Raw genomic sequence first — 19,641 nt, 5'->3', positions numbered from 1 at the left:
CTGTATTAATATATAAAAATGCTAGAATGAAATTTATACTAAGCATAAATTGCTTGATTTTAAAAAGTTCTGAGCACTCTAGCTCCTCTTGCTGAGCACTCACAAACTTTGTTGAAATCAACTATGGGAATCAGGCTTGGTTTCCATGTAAGGCAAAGTATATTCTTCTAGATATTTCAAGTGTATCTTTTTGTTTTTAAAAACTCATTGTAAAAATACAAATGAGCACATTTTTCAACTGCAGAAAATATTTATATCCACCTCCTGGTAGTGTGTGAATTAGACTTTGTTCACTCAAAATTGGTATTGTAATATGATACTAAAAGTGAAGGCAATGTTTTAATAACTGTCAGCTTATTAGTTTTACAGCACTGTTATAGGTAGAATGACTGAGACCTGCTCTGCTGCTAACTTAGGGCCTGAGGATCTGGCTTTATCTCAGGCTTAATTACATTGCTTCACAGGAAAGACTGACTTAATTAAGTTCAGTTGATAAGTTCCTAATATCCAATTGGTTAAAGCCACTATAGAGATTTATGCTAACGAGAGGAACTGATCAATGTTAAAACACTGACTAAAGTGTCTCTCTCTGAGCAAGGATGTATAAACAGATAATTCTTCTCTTTATTAAAAAGTGTTTTCAAGCACATTTGCAGTCTCAGAGAAAAATCCTCAGGTAAGAAATGTAGCAAAGTAATTTTAATAGGTACAAAACAAGTTAATAGTAGACTTTTTCTAGTGTCTCCCTCAGGAACACATATCAGTCTGCCATCATCACCCTTTGGAAAACAGTGTGAGACTCAGAGCCAAAATGAAGCTAACATTCACGGAGTAATCTCAGAATTGAGACAAGGCTGCTATCGCTGTGGTGGTACAGGAAAGGACACTGAGTCAGCTCCTGTTGCCATTTTTCATGGCCATGCCTCTCCCTAGGAGCTCCTCTTGTAGTGAAGTTCCATGAATAAGGTACTTCCCACCAGAGTTATAAGTAGGGTTGCCAACCCTCCTGGATTGGCCGGGAGTCTACTGCAATCGGCATCGATCTCCCAGTGGCTATTGAAAGCGATCTGGGAGCTATTAGGCTGCTAAAAGTCCGGTTGGTGGCACAGGCTCCCTGCATGCCCTGGCTCTGCACAGCTCCCGGAAGTGACCGGCGTGTCCCTCTGGCTCCTAGGTGCAGGGGAGGCCAGGGGGGCTCTTCACACTGCCCCCACCCTCTCCTGAACCCCAACCTTCTGTCCTAGCCCTGAGCCCCCTCCAGCATCCAAACCCCCTGCCAGAGCCCACACTCATTTCTGCACCCCCTCCCTCACTCCAAACCTCTTAGCCTCAGCCCAGAACCTCCTCCTGTACCCCAAATCCCTCATCCCTGGCCCACCCCAAAGCCCACACCCCCCCTGGCAGAGCCCTCACCTCCAGCCCTGAGCCCCCTCCCGCACTCAAACTCCCTCCCAGAGCCTGAACCCCAACCCCCTGCCCCAGCCTGGATCCCTCTCCCACACTCCAAGCCCCTCAGCCCCACCTCTCAGCTCAGAACGGGCACCCTCACCCCAACCCCCTATCTCATCCCAGTGAAAGTGGGAGTGAGGGTGGGGGAGAGCGAGAGGCAGGGCCTCAGAGAAGGGGAGGCACAGGGGCATGGCAAGGGTGTTCGGGTTTGTGCAATTAGAAAGTTGGCAACCCTTGCTAGGCCTTTAACCTAATTGGGCTTGATTAGATAATCTCTTATGAAAATCAGGGGTTTTATCCCAACTCAGCAGAAGTCATGAAGAAAAAAAATTCTCCAGACTCAGCAGATCTATAACCCAGCATAGCTGATTGTCAGCGATCTGTGTAGCAGTTCCAAAATATCAAATGGTCTACATGAATTTCCATCCCACCATCAACCTCAGCCCGGACCAGTCCACACAAGACTTCCACTTCCTGGACACTACAGTGCTAATAAGTGATAGTCACATAAACACCACCCTATACCGGAAACCTACTGACCGCTATACTTACCTATATGCCTCCAGCTTTCATCCAGACCACACCACACGATCCATTGTCTACAGCCAAGCTCTACAATACAACCGCATTTGCTCCAACCCCTCAGACAGAGACAAACACCTACAAGATCTCTATCAATCGTTCTTACAACTACAATATCCACCTGCTGAAGTGAAGAAACAGATTGACAGAGCCAGAAGAGTACCCAGAAGTCACCTACTACAGGACAGGCCCAACAAATAAAATAACAGAATGCCACTAGCCATCACCTTCAGCCCCCAACTAAAACCTCTCCAACGCATCATCAAGGATCTATAATCTATCCTGAAGGACGACCCATCACTCTCACAGATCTTGGGAGATAGACCAGTCCTTGCTTACAGACAGCCCTCCAACCTGAAGCAAATACTCACCAGCAACCACACACCACACAACAAAAACAGTAACCTAGAGGAACCTATCCTTGCAACAAAGCCCGTTGCCAACTCTGTCCACATATCTATTCAGGGGACACCATCACAGGGACTAATCACATCAGCCACACTATCAGAGGCTCGTTCACCTGCACATCTACCAATGTGATATATGCCATCATGTGCCAGCAATGCCTCTCTGCCATGTACATTAGCCAAACCAGACAGTCTCTACGTAAAAGAATAAATGGACACAAATCAGACATCAAGAATTATAACATTCAAAAACCAGTCGAAGAACAATTCAATCTCCCTGGTCACTCTATTACAGACCTAAAAGTCGCAATGTTACAACAAAAAAATTTCAAAAACCGACTCCAATGAGAGACTGCTGAATTGGAATTAATTTGCAAACTGGACACCATTAAATTAGGCTTGAATAAAGACTTGGAGTGGATGTGTTATTACACAAAGTAAAACTATTTCCCCATGTTTATTTCCCCTCCCCCCCACTGTTCCTCATACCTTCTTGTCAGTTGCTGGAAATGGCCCATCTTGATTATCAGTAGAAAAGGGTTTTTTTTCCTCTCCTGCTGGTAATAGCTCACCTTAACTGATCACTCTTGTTATAGTGTGTATGATAATACCCATTGTTTCATGTTCTCTTTGTATATATATATATATATATATATATATATATCTTCCTACTGTATTTTCTGCTGCATGCATCCGATGAAGTGTGTTTTGGCCCACGAAAGCTTATGCTCAAATAAATTTGTTAGTCTCTAAGATGCCACAAGTACTCCTGTTTTTTTTGCGAATACAGACTAACACTGTTGCTACTCTGATACATGAATTATGTCACTTTCATTAAGATGATCACAAGATCCTTTGATCATGAACTGGATCAAAGGCTGAACAATAAAGCCATTGACCATTTCAAAAAGTCCTAATTTAAAAATCCCATAACAAAACAAATAAAAATATTTTTGAACATAGATGTGGAACTGAAGAAGTCTATGGCTTAATTATAAGTACAGAGATTCATGCTTCCCTTCTTACATTTCACAAGCAAACTAGTTCTAACTCTCTAATCTGCAGGCAAGCAAATAAGCAAAAATCTCTGTTCAAACAATAGCTTAATTTCATCAAGCTTATTTTATGTCTCTTCCAAAAGACAGCGCCTCAGTGTCCCCTAACATCAAACTTGACATGAATTCAGAGCTGACTCAGAGGAAAGTGTGTCACATTATCAATTATCTACACCACTTCGTACAAAACCTAGCTGTTGTTTGTAGGTCTCCTAACCAAATAGCGACCAAGTCTGAAACTACTTAGCTTGGGAGATCTGGCAGCACAAAGAGGTATGCTAGAGCCTGAATGCTGGAAACCAGATAAAAGCTTTGGGCTTGTCTGTGCATGCACCAAAGTTATTTTCTCTGCACTGTGAAAGAAAGGCTGGTATAAGGTTTCACCAACTTACTTTCAACAGTCGCAGAGCTTGAGAGAGACCTGATTTTTTTCCTTATTATTTGTAATGAAAGACATCACAGAAAAGTAAGTTGTATTGTACTGTATTAATGATGATGTGAGGAAAGATTCAGGGTATTTTTTTTGTTTATTTCTCCCCCCAGAATATAGGGTGACTAAATTAAAGGAAATTAATCTTGACAAAGATTTTAAAACCTCCCAGCAGGTTCAGATTTATAAATCCATATTCTTTAAAAGAAAATTTTGCAAAAATGCATTGATGATTTATTGCGTGCAGTGTTATGATTATTTTTATTCAGAAGTAAATGGCTTGATTCTAATACAAACACATACAAATGATCTTATGGCTTTGCACACACACAGGCAGTAAAAGCCACAGGGAATACAGGCAGCTTTGTATCCAAGCCTGATAATTAATCCATTGTTACTTGTTTAGCTTTTAATAGTACACAGATATCCACTTTCATTGTTTGAGAGATTACAGCATGCCAACCCACGCTTACTAATCAAATAAATGGGAAACAGTGGATATCTGCTGACCACCATTAATCAGGGTATATGCACAAAGTCAACAGCTAGCACCATATACTGATTTGAATTCTCCAGTGTTGAATTTGAGCACATGATTCTTGAAATCTACAAGTAACTGAGAGTTTCTATTACCTAATTTTGATGATTTTGTGCAAAGCTCAGTTTCTGCATGAAAGACCTGTGAATAACTGCATTTAATCTCTCTCTGGCATGGTTCTACTGGCATGACCCACAAACAGACAGTAAAGCAGCCGATCCTAGTAGCAGTGATGAGCTGCCAAAAGCTTAACAATGGGTTCTCTCCTCACCCCATGAGGGGGTCGTTGCCCACCCCTGCCCCCCAGGACTCCTGCCTCATCCAACCCCCCGCATTCCTTGACGCCCCCCAGGACCCCTGCCCCATCCACCCCCCTCCCCTGTCCCCTGACTGCCCCCAGAACCGGGCAGGAGGGTCTTGTGGGCCACCATAGTGGGTGCCCACCCCACCCCTAAGAGCCAAAGGCACCTGCCAGGGTGGGGAGTCCCGGCGAAGCTCCCAGGAAGCATCTGGCAGGTCCCTCTGGCTCCTAGGGGTGGGGGAGCGTAGCTAAGGGGGGAGCAGCCGCTCCCCCACTGATCACATCAAGAGTGGCGCCTTAGGCCGCTGTCCCTCGCGGAACAACCGATTCTAAAAGGGCTTCTAAATTTAACAACCGGTTCTAGCAAACCGGTGCGAACCAGCTCCAGCTCACCACTGCCTAGTAGTATCTTCTAAATCTCATCTGCATGATCAAAGGAAATGTTTGAGAAAAAGTTCGCTACATATGAATTTGTTAGTCTCTAAGGTGCCACATGTCCTCCTTTTCTTTTTGCGGATACAGACTAACACGGCTGCTACTCTGAAACGTACATATGAAGAGATTCTGATAATAGTTTGTGAAGGGTGTGGGGAAAATTCTACAGATAATTTCTTCCATTCCATATTTTTACTTTACTATACTTAATGATGTAATAATATTTATAGTGAAAAGAAAACACTATATAAATGACTCATAGTTAAGAGAAACAAGAGAAAAGGGCAGTTTTACTTATGCAAGATAGTCAAGTATCATATAGTCATGGACTCATGGATTCCCAAGGCCAAAGGCAAACACTGTGATAAACTAATCTGATCTGTATAACACAGGTCACAGAACTTCTCCAAAATAATTCCTAGAGTAGATCTTTTAGAAAAACATCCATTCTTGATTTAAAAATGGTCTCTGATGGAGAATCCACCACAACACTTGATAAATTGTTTCAGTGGTTAATTACCCTCATTGTTGAAAATATACACTTTATTTCCAGCCTGTATTTGTCTTGCATCAGCTTCCAGTCACTGGATCGAATCATACTTTTTCTCTACTAGACTGAAGAGCCCATTATCAAATATTTGTTCCCCATGTAGATATTTACAGACAGCTCATTTCTAGTCACCCCTTAACCTTCATGTTGTTAAGCTAAATAGACTGATCTCCTTGAATCTGTCAGTATAAAGCATTTTTTCTAATCCTTTAACCATTCTTGTGGCTCTTCTCTGAACCCTCTCCAATTTATCAACATCCTTCATGAATTGTGGGAGCCAGAATTGGACATGGTATTCCAGTAGCAGTCTTACCAGTGCCAAAGAGATAAAATAACTTCTCTACTGCTATTCAAGATTATGATTGCATTAGTCCTTTCGGCCAGTGCATCACATTATCCACGACAATCCTCAAAGCTTTTTTCAGAGTCACTGCTTCTCAGGATAGAGCACCCCAACATGTATGGCCTACATTTTTTGTTTCTAGATGTATACATTTACAATTAGCCCTATTAAAATGCATAGCATATGCTTGTGCCCAGTGTACCAAGTGATTCAGATCACTTTGTATCAGTGAAATGCCCTCTTCATTATTTACCATTCTCCCAATTTTTGTATCATCTGGAAACTTTATCAGTGACGAATTTGTTTTCTTCCAGGGCATTGATAAAAATGTTAAATAAGAGAGCCAAGGATTGAACCCTACCAGACCCCATTAGAACCTGCTCATTGGTGATTTCACGTTTATAGTTATATTTTGAGACCTATCAGTTAGCCAGCTTTTAATCTATGGGACACGTTAATTTTATATCATTCTAATTTTTAATCAAAATGGCACCAAGTCAAATGTCTTACAGAAGGGGAATGGGAGCTATGCCTACAATTCAGGGACCTGCTTGTGAAATATATTAAAACAGCCCCATTAGAATTCTAGCTAGGTCACACTGAAAACTGCAATGTGGTTCATTTTAACCTAGTACAAACATCTAGACCCTACATAGCACCTTGTAAAAACAGTTCATTCAATAGGAAAAGCTAACCATGTACATCCAGATACTCAATTTGTATAAATTGTCTTGGCTCAGCTGAATTCGATGAAGTTATGACAGTTTAAAATCTGGCCTAAAAGGTCATCAATTTCTAGTTATAAAACATTTCTTTATTTTTCATTGAAATGGAAGATCAGTTTCTAAAAACTATTTGAATGTTACTAGCCAGAATTGTCTTCTAGCTCTTTGGTATCTTTTAACACAGTTGTAAAGATCTTGGAAGAAAGGAGATGCTCATTACATACAAAAGTTCCTTTATCGATATTTTGCTCGCAAGAATTTTGAAAGAAACGGAGAAAACCAATCCCACACCACAGGTCTTTACTAAGTGAGGATTAAAGGCCACTTGAACAGCCCATAAAATCAAAGTTCAGAGACAAGATGCATAAATCCCAAGTAAGCAGCATTTTGAAATCTGAACTCATGCTCAAAGAACCTACAACACCCAGAGAAAATTAGAAGGGGGTGGAGGTGAGCTCAGTCTCCTCCCTTAGTAGTCTGCAAAAACAAACGGACTTGTTTTTCCTTACATGTCCAAAAGTGAACTCAAGTTACAGTCTACTCTGGATTTTAAGATTGTATTTAAGAAGGCCCCCAAATGATGTAGGCTCCCTTTTGTGAGGCAATGTATGTGCACCTGCCATTAAATGACTAGAGTGGATGAAACCAGCTTGATCTGTGAAGACCTTATGCCCTGATTCAGCAAACCTTTTATGCATGGCTTAAAGGTAAGTCTAGGAATTCCCACCCTAGTTCAGCAAAAGCACTTAAGCGAGTGCTTAAGTCCAACTGACTTTCAGTGGAATTTATGCAAATGCTTATGCATGTGGCTAAACAGATGGTATTACTTACACAGTTATGCTGAACTGGGCCCTCAGTGTAGAGGAAGACAGTAGGCAGGCAGATATCTAAGAATTTACAGAAAAGGACAGAAACCTTTTGCAACTAAATGAGACCCCTGGCAGACAATTGTTAAGAATGCAGTTCAAAGGAATCTGTGCACTGTATTATCCATGCAGAAGTATGTTCAGTAGTAGAGCAGGGCAAATAGTGTTCATGAGCAGAGGGGGTAGCCAAGGCAATCTGCATCATGGTTTCCCTGAAGGATGTTTGCTCAGATGTGGGGGATGGAAATACTGTATCATGGAACAGATATGAAAAGCAGAGCTCCCTAAATCTGCCCCAGGCTGGGTTCAGTTTAATGGCTAAGGAAGAAATACAGAAACAGGTTTCCTGAAAGTAAGATTTGTGAAAACATTTTTTTTTGGCATTTTCTTGAAGCCATATATTAAATCTTCAAGATTACAAATTGGGATAGGAAGAATAGCTTAGCCACAATAGTTTAGACTTCCCCCTCCTCCTCCATTTTTCTCTTTGTTTTAGATCACAGTATTTGTATTTTATATGTAGAGAATAAATCATTGGTAATACATAAATGACAGTAGTTTTCTGTCAGAACATAAGTTAATTGGCAGAAGGTAACTTAAACAGCATCTGCTTGCCTCCAAAGCTGAACTGACACAAAAATTTTATACAATACTGCACATTACCTTCAGGCTGCTCTAGGGAGGCCACAGACTAACAGGTACAGTATGAAGTGCTAAAATAAATTCAAATTAAGGAAGGTTTTTCAGCAGAAGGCCCAATGAAAAGTATTCACCCTAAAATAGCAACATTCCTTATCCTTTCCTTATTTTTGTCAAAAGAAAAAAAATCCCGGCTGTGATAAAACCAGAGCACCTCTTACCCATCACTCGCCATGAAGAGTCTTCTCAAGTGCATCAGGGTTGCATTTGCATGTGTTCAGAAAGGTGACAGCTACGTGTGGGATGACCCAGATCCTTGATGGCTAGCCAAAGCAAAGACTATTGGCCCATTAGAAACACTGATTGTGAATGCTTCTCTCATGCAGGGGAAGTGCTGCTCTGTTTTAAATAGATGGGGTCAGATTTTCAAAGAAGCTCAGAAGGTTGGGTACTGAACTGCTTTGAAAAACTGGCTGCGAGTGTCCCAGCTGGAGCTGCTGTGTGCTGAGCACTTGGAAATCTGGCCTCACACGCTCAAACTATCATCACTCTTCATCAGCCTCCCTGATCATCATCCTGACTCCACAGGTTTTTTTTTTTTATTGAAGGCATCAAGAACATGGTGATGGAAACCAGGTTTCCCAGATCCCTCTCGGTCTTATTTTTCCCCCCAACCAGGCCATGGAACTATGGGCTTGCCTAGGTGAACGCTTAGTTCACAGCAAGCATTGCCATCTGGAATCCACCCCACTTTGAAATGGGAGTAGATTAAAGCACACTAAGGAGCTTCACATGGACACAATGTGCAGCAGATTAGTATGGGGCAGGTTTACATACCAGCTCACTGTGAACTAAGTGTTTAAGTAGATAAGCCCTAAGCCTGTACCGATACTGTGCCCAGCAATTACCTCCTAACAATTAACCTGAACCAGGTGTCTATAAAATGTATTTAACATATTTTTCTTTCATTGCCTTTATTGGTTTTAAAACAAGGATGTATAGCTGCTGAGATCACATAAACTATAGATAGTGCTTGGGACCGTGCCTGGGACCACTTTTCCACTGGACAATCTTTCCTCTTTGTTGGATCTCCTTCCACTGGGTTGTAGACATCAGCATGGTGATATGACTCAACTCCTTTGCATGCCCTACCCATCAGACCCAGCTTTTATAATTTTATTCTTTTTCCAGTCCCTTGCCTCGCTGGGACAGGGCCTGGGATGAAAGACTGCAATTCAATGTTGACTATATGGAAGTAGATGTATGCATCATACAAGTAGGTGGAAGCATCCAGAGGAGTGGGAAAAAGGGAAGTGTCCTTACCAATTATGCAAGGACTATGCCTCTGCTTTACATTGCCATACTGGTCAGCAGCCTGGGGTCTGCGATGTATTTTTCATATATGGCTGGCCAAGCAATTACAACTGTTCCTCTTTGATTAAGACCTCTTGACTGTTATCCTATTTCTACCATAGTTTATCTAGATTACTACAGCATTCTCCAACTAGAGATTAAGTAGGGTATTAAAACGTATATGTTAAATTAAAATACTTGGACTGGTGAATTCATCTAATCTAGAACCATATCTCCAGCAATGTCCTGCACTTTGATGGGGGTTTCAGCAGAAGAATTTCCCCATTATTAAATGTACCAAATACATAACTTTGTTATAATCGGGGTAATGGGGGAGAAGCAGTATGTATTACTCCCATAGCTGATCATTTTATTCCCTAAAGCAAGGCCTGCCGACATTTTTATAAGCTTATTGGTCTCATTCCAGCTAAAAAAAGCTTTACTCTAATTTTAGTGAACCAGTCATGCCTGGTAGATGTACAACTTTCATTGCTAAGATCAAGGTGAATGTATTGAGATGTCACTGTATCTGACACTGTTAATTTAAGTGTCTTGTGAACTTGGCACTGAAGGAGGAGAAAAACATGCTTTATTGTCAGGAAAGCCCTGAAAAAATTACTTGCCAAATTGCCACTTCCTTGTGCTCAATGGCAAGTTTTCTGATCCTAGCAGAGGCTGTAGTCTTGGTGGACAGGAAGAGAAAAAGCTATAAAGTTTGCAATAGCAGCCTAAATAGCAAAATAAATTGGTGGACTCATGAGAGGGATACACTTCACGGATACTCATGAGAGGGATACACTTCAGCAGCAGGAGACCTGCAGTTGACATGCTCATCAATACATGTTTTAGTGCTGGAAAAGCAAGTGGTACCATGTGCAGAAATTTAGGAGACAAAATGCAAGCAAAAACAATTTTTAAAAAAAATATATCTCAAGAAAGAACATGTCCTCCTGGTCAAGATTACAGGTCAGACAAATACAGTGCTACATTTTTTTCTTCCTGTGACCCCTATTTTCTTAGACTCACTATGGTAAAAAATCTAAGTCTGCCATGTGATTTAAAGCCTCAAAAGATAAGAATCCAAAAATAAAGTGCATTATGAAAATGCATATGCTGAATCGCCGGTGATGTCCATGCAATGTATTCCTTTTAAGGATTTGGAATGCTTAATGAGGATGGTTCCATTTACTAAGAACAGTCATGCAGCAATAGCAAAGACATATCCAGGAAATAATGAGAGAGGGCATGAATAATCTAAAAGGTTATTTCCATCTCTCACTTTTATAGCCTTTTAATAAGTACCACCAGGTAAAAAGGTACTCTTTGACATACAGTGCAACTGCTGTGACAGTCTGCTAATTCAGTCTAGACTCTTATAATTCAGAGAGGAAAAAGAAAGGAAAGAACAAAATAGAACTCTCAGAATATGGCTGATAAACAATTTAATATGTGCATGTGAAAGGACAATAAAAAAAAAGAGAGAGAGAGAGAGAGAGAGAGAGCATCATTAGTAGATGCAACAAAATTAGTGCATTTATTGGAAGAAGCAAATGGACAACTCTGGAGTCAGTAGGCCTAAGTTCAGACTCTTGCCTTAGCTGGGAGGTGCCATGTAATCATTCCATCAATCATACCATAAGGTAGCTGAAAAGAACAAAGTTTCCCATCATTCACAGCCTAATGAATGATGTTTAGAACACAAGAGCAGCAGAACATGTACTTAGGGGTGTTCTAAAATGTTCATACCAATTATGCAGCACCTAGATATTATTTTTAAATAAGGATACCTAGATATTATCACAAGAAGCACCTTATAAATACCATATATTAGACATGAAAGAGGATACTAGATGGTCAAGATCAGGGTATCATTGTGCTAGGCACTGTATAAACACAAAGGAAGAGGGATGTTCACTGCTCCAAAGTGCTTACAGTGCCTGGGCTTGATCCTAAGAGGTGCTGTGCACACTGTCCCCAATACACATGCTTAATTTTCAGCATGTGAGTAGCCTTACTGGCTTCAAAAGGATTACCTAACGTGCTTAAAGCTAAGCTAGGGCTTGAGTGCTCAACACCTAAAAGGAACTAACTCTATGTTAAGAGAAGTTACAACAAATTAATGTAACAAACAATAGGAGGGTACCAGAAGGGTAAAAGTAATGAGAACACATATATAGGTTAGTTATGTGCATGGCTTGATTGTTCCAAATCATTTTAAAGAGTTCACTCCCCTTTACTAATAAAAATAAATAAAATATCCACAATTTACTGTTTCTGCACCATTATCTGCTGGCCTCACATGATATCAAAAGAATGACAGAAGATACTGTAGCAATGAGGCAATTTTAATTTGGCTTCTGTTCTCCCACACATACTGGAACTTTTTTATATTAGTAAACAATGTAGGATGTTAGCTGTCGTTTTATATTGCAAAATATATCATACTTACTACTCCCCACCACAGGGCATCTGCATAGCTGCCAAACTCTGTTTGTCCTGAATCATTCACAGCATCTTTTTCAGCCAAATACACAAAATAAGATGAAAAAATCAGGCCCAGAAACCCAATATACAGGGTAGTTATTAATTCCTGAAAACAGAATAAAAACACTGTTAAAGAGTTTTGAACTATGTGACACTGGAGTTTTTGTGCAAAAATAATTAAAATGGTAAAAAAAACGTTAATTATAGCAGTTTATTCAAATAGATCATCAGACTGTCATCTGGTGCAAATCAGCCTAGATCCAGTGAGCTCAGTAGAACTCAGCTGAGGACCTGGCCCAGTGTTTTACAGTTTTATGTGTGCTTCAGTCACAGATATTGGATTTCAAACTAACTGTTCATGACTTTTGCAAAAAACCTGGTGAGTGCTGGTGGCGTTCCAATTGAAAATTAGCTGTTAGGTAAAAATTTTGAGAGATCGGGGCACTTAGACGCTTAAGTCTCACTGAAAGTCAATGAAATTTAGTGAAACTTAGGCTACCAAGTGCCCAAGTCACTTTTGAAAATGGAACTTCGGTGAAAATTTTACACTTGGGGAATTTACCTATGGTCCTTTAAATACAGTAAAGCAACAGTGTTTGATTAATTGAACCAATTACCACATGTTCCTAAATTCATATATTTAACAACAAGAAGACATCTGCCTACATTCCATGCTTTTATATCATAGCGTTTACATGCTAGGATAATATTTGAAATAAATAAGTTGGTTAAAAACATGTCCCTGTGATTACCTGTGAATTATAATCTATTTCCTCCTGCACAGCAATTGAGCACACAGATGATACAGTATTGGACACAGAAAGGAATCAAAAGAGAAGGGGATCAGGACTAATTCCTGATGCATCAAACCTCTGCAGTTTCTCTCTTTAGAGCCATATCACAAGGAAACTTGAGTTCAATAACGATCAGCAGCTCAAACCCTCCGTTAATTTAGCTTAATATTAAATGCTCCTGGCAAATCACAGACCTCTATTTTGCAAACCTGCAATATGTTTTTTTCCAAGAATAATAGCTGTCTATGCTGTAGCAGTATAATGACCGAATTCAGGTACACTGGTGTGACACAGAAGACCTGAAAATGGTTATAACCGAGAAAAATTGTTTTCTTATTCTGTTCAAGCATTGTCCCTATGTCAGATCTAACTTACTTGTCTGTGTATGAAAACTACTGATCCCAACAGTCTCCATGTGCCACCCTGTCGGTCAACATGTAGCATTCGTAGGATCTGCAGAAAGCGGATACCCCTGGAATACAAATTTTAAATAAGTGAAGCTACAAGGGTCCGAGGATACAAAAGAAGTGATACAGGGGGAGGGGAAGCTTTTTTTAAATGATAAATTAAAAGACATTGATTACATCACTGTCAGGTTACTACGTTAAGCTAACAGGTTCCTCCCTTTCCCCCATCTTTTATTCAGCTCAGCCTATTAGACAAATGTGAACAGCTGTGGGAGAAGGGGAATAGGCTTTCACTTGTATGGTTGGCAGGAATTCCCAATGATTCAGGAATTCTAGAAACAGATTGTGAATATTATGGAGATGGCTGATCTTATGGAGAGGGCTGATCCCTGGCTGATCTTCATATATCTGGTGCTATCTTCTAAGAGTTCCAAAAGGGAAGCAGAATGGGCAGAAACAGATGACTTTCCACAGCTAGAAATTTAGCCACCTTTTCTTTGGTCTTTTCATCTACTGGGCTAGTGAACAATTTGAGTTTGCAGAAACTTTTACATAGTTGATCATGGAAATAATGCTCTAAGCAAGCAACTACAGGATATGCTTTGTAATAGAGAGCCACCACAGTCACAGAGCATCACTGCAACTAAAATTCAACCCATCATTCAGAGAAACCAGCCAGGCTGACCCACCTGAACACATGAGATATGTTCAGTCAATTGTCGGCACATGGAAATTCCCTCAATATCTTTTCCAACAGTCAACCTCTAACTCCAAATATACTACGAAGAACAGCCTAAAAAAGTCAGTAGATATCCAAAAAGCAAAAAAATTGGTAAAAACCATACAACTAGCTGGCAAATATGAACAAAATGTGAGTGTATCATTGCTATTTTGTTGATTAAGTTTTTGTGAAACTCTACTTTTATTATATACAATTTCATTATTATAAGTGGGAAGATGTGAGGGGATTACTCTGATATACTCCGGTGCATGGTAATTGAGATCAAAATATGATCTGTTGTGTCAACAGAGATGCCAAAGCGGTGATCACTTCTAGAATTTAAGAACTGTTACAGGGAGAGGAGAGAGTGGAATAATAAACCTTTATCAAAACAGATAACATTCTCTTCAATTATTGATAAAATATTACCTGATAGCTGAGGTTGCAAAGACTTGACCTTTGGAGCCCACACAAAGAACAATCATTGAAGCAACAACTACAATTAAATCTGGAAAATAAGAATAAGTGAAGATAATGAGTTCAAGGCTTCATGCAATGCTTTGATAAGATTGTGATTTAAATTCAACACTGATATTATTTTAACTGTGAGAAGGGTGACATTTTAGATAGTCATCCAAATAAAGTTTTAGGATTATATATCTCAGCACCTCTGGTGTAACGTAGAAAGAAAATACATAATGGTGTAGTAAAAATGGTTTTATTGTTATGAGTCAGGGATGGCTGCATTTTTAATTAGCAGCAAAACTAGATGTGACAGATCATTCCAATGGTGTGTCAAAAAACCTACGATATGTTCTGTATACCCTACGTATTTTACAGTGTTTTCTAATAGCTGTTTTTAAAATGTACTGGCAGAGTTCACAGTTCACTTCTCTCATCTATAAAATTAGGTGACTTAGTAACATGAATCCAACTGTTGAGACCTGGAAGAGAGTGAAAAGTGTAACTAATAGCTTTTTAGAGGCTTGTAAAATCTAACTAAAATAGCTTTACTATACAGAATATTGTCAGGATGTAAGTTCTGATATCTTGGAGCCTACCTGGGATAGAATCAAGTCCTGCGTACCAATAGCAAGTTGGAAATCACCCCCTTCTGATAGCATAAAGCTCTATCTGGTGTGGCAGATAGACAGTTACCTGTGATATCTTTGTGAGATCTTACTGTATTAAGTTTATGTATCATTGTGGGCCAGAGATTGTATGTAATTCCCTGGGGGAGGATGACCACATCTCCTCCAGGAACTAAGAAAGGAGGGAGGTGATTAGGCAAATTCACTAAGGTTGTAACGCGTCCAGAGAGGAACCACCACCTGGAGAAACTCACATATATTTATATAGTTTAAAATGGATTTTCCAAGGAGCAACAGACAAAAACAATTGTGGATTAACAGCCTGAGTTTAAACTGACTGCGGGCATTCCTTCCGATCCAGCAAATGAACTGGACCTTCTGTCCAAAGAGGGGGGCAATCCTTGGGGAAGGTTTGGAAGGACTGACACCTACCAGAGTCCAAAGTTCGAGTTAGGGTGACCTATGGTAAGCCTTGTAGTATGGGTGTAGGTTCTTTTATTGTTTTCTCTGTAAAACTTTTACTTTAAGAACAAAGGTGCTTGCTTAGAAAGACCTGTGGGGTAACTTGTAATCGTTAGCAATTACACTGTTCATAGCCTTTGGAGAGAAAGCAAAATGCAAGCAGACTGTCTTGCAGGGGATATCACAGTGTAGACTGGGAACTGTACTGCCTGGAAAACCCCAGCTCAGAAAAGAGAGAGACATCGGTCTCTACCCAAGAGAGATGACAGCTGAGAAGCCAGGATCCTAGATTGAGTGCCCTAGTTGGATCACGGAAGGGAGAATACAGGGTCAGTTGCCCTGGATTGCGACAACTGGCATATAAAATCCTCACAGTTTGAGAGATATCTATCCTTAAAGTATCTTAAAAGTGTAATTGCTCTAGGGCAGGACACTGTAAAGCTTGGGCTCAGGCAAGGGTAATTTTGGGAAGAAAGTATACATTTTGGAAAAAGAGGGAAACAACTGTACAGCATGTTTTTTAAAAAATGGCCACCGTTTGAAGCTGCTTAGGGATTTGGAATGCTATTAGTAATTTCAGGAGAGATGAATTAACAGACAGAGCACTGGGGAAGCAGTCAAAGGCGCATGACACTTACAGTCACATATGGAATATAGTTATATAATATAGACAGAGAGGCTAAGCCACCATGGACAAATGAACAATTCTGTGCTCTTATGAATTACTAGGATGCAGCATTTTTGTCCATTGCCTATAAAAATTTTGCAGTCGTCCCCATGAAGATATGGATTCCCACCAGTAAAACTAAACCCCTTTCTCTGTCTTGTCTATTTAGATTGTAAATTCTTCAGGGCAAGCATTGTCTATTACTCTTTGTACAGTGTCTAGCAGAGTGGGACCCTGATTTTCTATGGTTCCTAGGCGCTACCATAAGAAATATGATAAATAATAACAAAAACAACAACTGCAGGGCAAGTATTCTGAAAATCTTTACTAGCTAGAACATTCAAGGAATTAAGAAGGAGATTTTAAAAGCCACATAGGCCAGGTAAACACCCAATTTCCACTGAAAGTCAAAGGCAGCCTAACTTCCATATGTGCCTTTGAAAAAAACCCTCACCCTATGAGCATGAAAATAATAGTTTATAATTACATGTCACCTGCCACACACCAGTGTGCTCTAGGTAGCTCAATCAAAAAGCAGAGTAAACTAACATTAAAATATTAAGAGGGACCAAACATATAGATGTTATTTGGTTTTGTTTAAAAATAATCAGTTGCAGCTATTATGAGATGTGCGCAATGCTGAAGTTATAGAAGCCATTTTGGGAGACAGGCTTGTATGCAAGTCTGTTATTTCTGGCAAAACTTCAGTTCAACTGCAAAAGGAAAGTCTCTCTTTTCTGGAAAAGAGAATCAAGTTGAAAGATTTTTTTTTTTTAAAGAAGGAACTAACAATGCCACAGATTCCTCAGAATGTTAAGTTCTGCCCAGATACTAGAGACAAATGTTCTTATTTTAACTTGGCTGGAATCTCTAGGGAAACTCCATTTCTTTTTAAATGTTCAAGGTGTTTATAGGAATGTGGCTTTTTTTAAAATAATTATGACAATCATTCAAACCATGTATACTTACCAATGATAGAAATAGGCTTCCTAGCAAAACGAAGCCTTCCCCATAATCCAACATATTTACTACGGCATCCTGCTGACCATAAGCGAATAACATACTCCGTTCCAAAAAACACCACTAATACAATTTCCTAGGGGAAACAGATAGGGAACTAGATTAATTTTCTAGTTTACATATTCTCTCTCTTCTTTCAGATGACATTAAGGAACACAGAAAATGAAATGTAAAACTTGGGAAGAAGAAAAATATGCACTGTCCAAGAAGATCCAAACTACAAAACCTCAGGAAAACTGTGTAAGCAATGGGAAATGTATGATAAAGAATAAGTTTAAATACCAGAATGGCATGCTGTTTGGATCTTCTCTATGTGCTAAAACTGAAACCATTCTGCATAAATTTACTTGGCTTCAATAATTCAAACAGAAAGTTGCTTGACTTAGCCAAAGAAAACAAGCAGACTCTGCATTCACAAGACAAATATTTTGCTAGTATATCTCATTTCCAGAAAAAGTAGACTGTACACACCATTTGCAGAATCATCTTAGCCAGCCATTTACCCACTCATTTATAGCCTAAGTGCAACCCACACTTTTAAAAGTAATATTTCTGGTAGCAGGTTACAGCTTGATAGTTTCCAGGCAGTTTTAAAACATGGGGTGAAATCCTGTCCCCATCCCCTAAAGTCAATGGGAGTCTTGAGCAGGGTTAGGTGTTCACCTATGGAACAAAGTGAAATAAGGGTTGATAACCATGGTCCAAAACTGGGCTAAAGTTCTGAGCTTTTGTAAGAAATGTACAAGAATATGATTCAGGAATCTGGTTAAAACACAGTTCTGTGGCAGCTATGCTGCCAGACTGAACATTTAAACGTTTCAGGGGACTGACCCAGGAGTTTCTAAAGTGTACAGTGAATGGAATGGAAGGGTCTAACATCCATCTGCATCTGTCAGAGAAATAACGATACCAAATTGGAACTTAGTGTGATTTTCATTGCACTTTTATCTGTGTTTTAAATCCTCAGACAGTAGCTTTTTGTCAATTAGCAGGTGAAAGAGTTTTGATTATATTTTTTCAAAGTAACAGAATTGCAATCCCATATTTCTTTTATTTAAAAGACGCATTCAATTAGTATCTGGTTTCACTGAATAGCCGATCTTAGCTCTAAGTAGAAATCACCCCCTATTTAGAGCAAAAAGGGAAAATAACCACCTTTAATAGAAGCTATGGCTTCTAAATGAAAATACCCAGGACCTGGCATTAACACATTAAAATGTTTACGAGGTATAACAGTTCTAAAATATAATTAAAAGGCATAGAACAAACTACTTGGTTTGTTTGAGAGACAAGATGGGTGAGGTAATATTTTTTATTGGACCAAATTCTGTTGGTGAGAGAGACAAGCTGAAGTTGGTCCAATAAAAGATAATACCTCACCCACCTTGCCTCTCTAATATCCTGAGACTGACATGGCGACAACAACACTGTACACACCAATGGTTTGTTGGAGTAGTTTGGTGTCTGAGTAAACTAAAATAACCAAAGCCAAGCAGTTCTTCAGCAGCTGAGGATCCCAATTGTTGCTGAAGAGAACAGGGCACGCCACTAATCAACATTTGTCCTCTAAGGCTAAATAATATTACTAGTCTGTGACATCTATGCCTGTATGTCATGATATTGCACCACTGGATGATGATGATGATGATGAGAAAAGCGCTGAAGAAAGTGACGACTTTAGCTTACCCATGAGTGTATTTTTAATTAATTAAAATACTTACGTCGAAATACTGGTCCCACTGACGTGAATCGGAGTATTGCCTTAGAGGTTAAAAGAGCAATATGGCTACTGAATGGAAGTTGGACTGGGCTCTAAAATTCCAGCATTCTGATGGTGCATTAAACTCCTCATGTCTGGTAGCTAAGTTGTGCAGGTGCAAGTTAAAGACACTACGACATCTTTCAGAAGGCAGGAGGACATCAGCCAACATTCCTTCTCTTAATGTGATGGGCTCTAATGTCCCGGGCTTTCTGTAAGTTGTTGCCAGGTGCATCAGGATAGCTATCACAATTGTCTACAAAGTTACTGTGCTCCCGAGAGGTTTCCAGGTTCAAGAAAATTAAATGATATTGGTTGGGTCCTTGGCTGCTACAAAGATGCAAATTGACCAACTTACATCAGCTGAGGATCTAGTCCTTTTTACACATTATAATGTGTAAAAAGGAATAAACAGAAACCTTGGAAGAATTTTATTCAGAAACATTTGTTACCACAACATTTTTTGAAAACCTAATGTGCACTCATTTGTAACATAATAGAAAACAATACAATATACTATGCCTAACACAGTAACTTCATATGCAGTAGGATTCCCCTTTTGT

At 39.6% G+C, this 19,641-nt stretch overlaps 1 protein-coding gene across 2 annotated transcripts in view; it reads right to left on the bottom strand.

Annotated features, from left to right (window-relative positions):
* The window catches only part of KCNQ1 (potassium voltage-gated channel subfamily Q member 1), a 553,100-nt gene that overhangs the window by 377,601 nt on the left and 155,858 nt on the right, over positions 1-19,641 (bottom strand). For both annotated transcript variants that reach the window (XM_038406492.2, XM_038406493.2), the window contains exons 3-6: positions 17,269-17,395; positions 14,509-14,587; positions 13,327-13,423; positions 12,123-12,263 (exon numbers count right to left, since the gene is read on the bottom strand). In XM_038406492.2, the coding sequence (XP_038262420.2) occupies positions 12,123-12,263; positions 13,327-13,423; positions 14,509-14,587; positions 17,269-17,395 (444 nt within the window). The remainder of the gene's footprint in view (positions 1-12,122; positions 12,264-13,326; positions 13,424-14,508; positions 14,588-17,268; positions 17,396-19,641) is intronic.

The sequence above is a fragment of the Dermochelys coriacea genome, chromosome 6 (genome assembly GCF_009764565.3).
Source record: "Dermochelys coriacea isolate rDerCor1 chromosome 6, rDerCor1.pri.v4, whole genome shotgun sequence".
Lineage (NCBI taxonomy): Eukaryota > Metazoa > Chordata > Testudines > Dermochelyidae > Dermochelys > Dermochelys coriacea.
The sequence above is the reverse complement of the archived record's forward strand: the minus strand, read 5'-3'. Positions and strand labels throughout refer to the sequence as shown.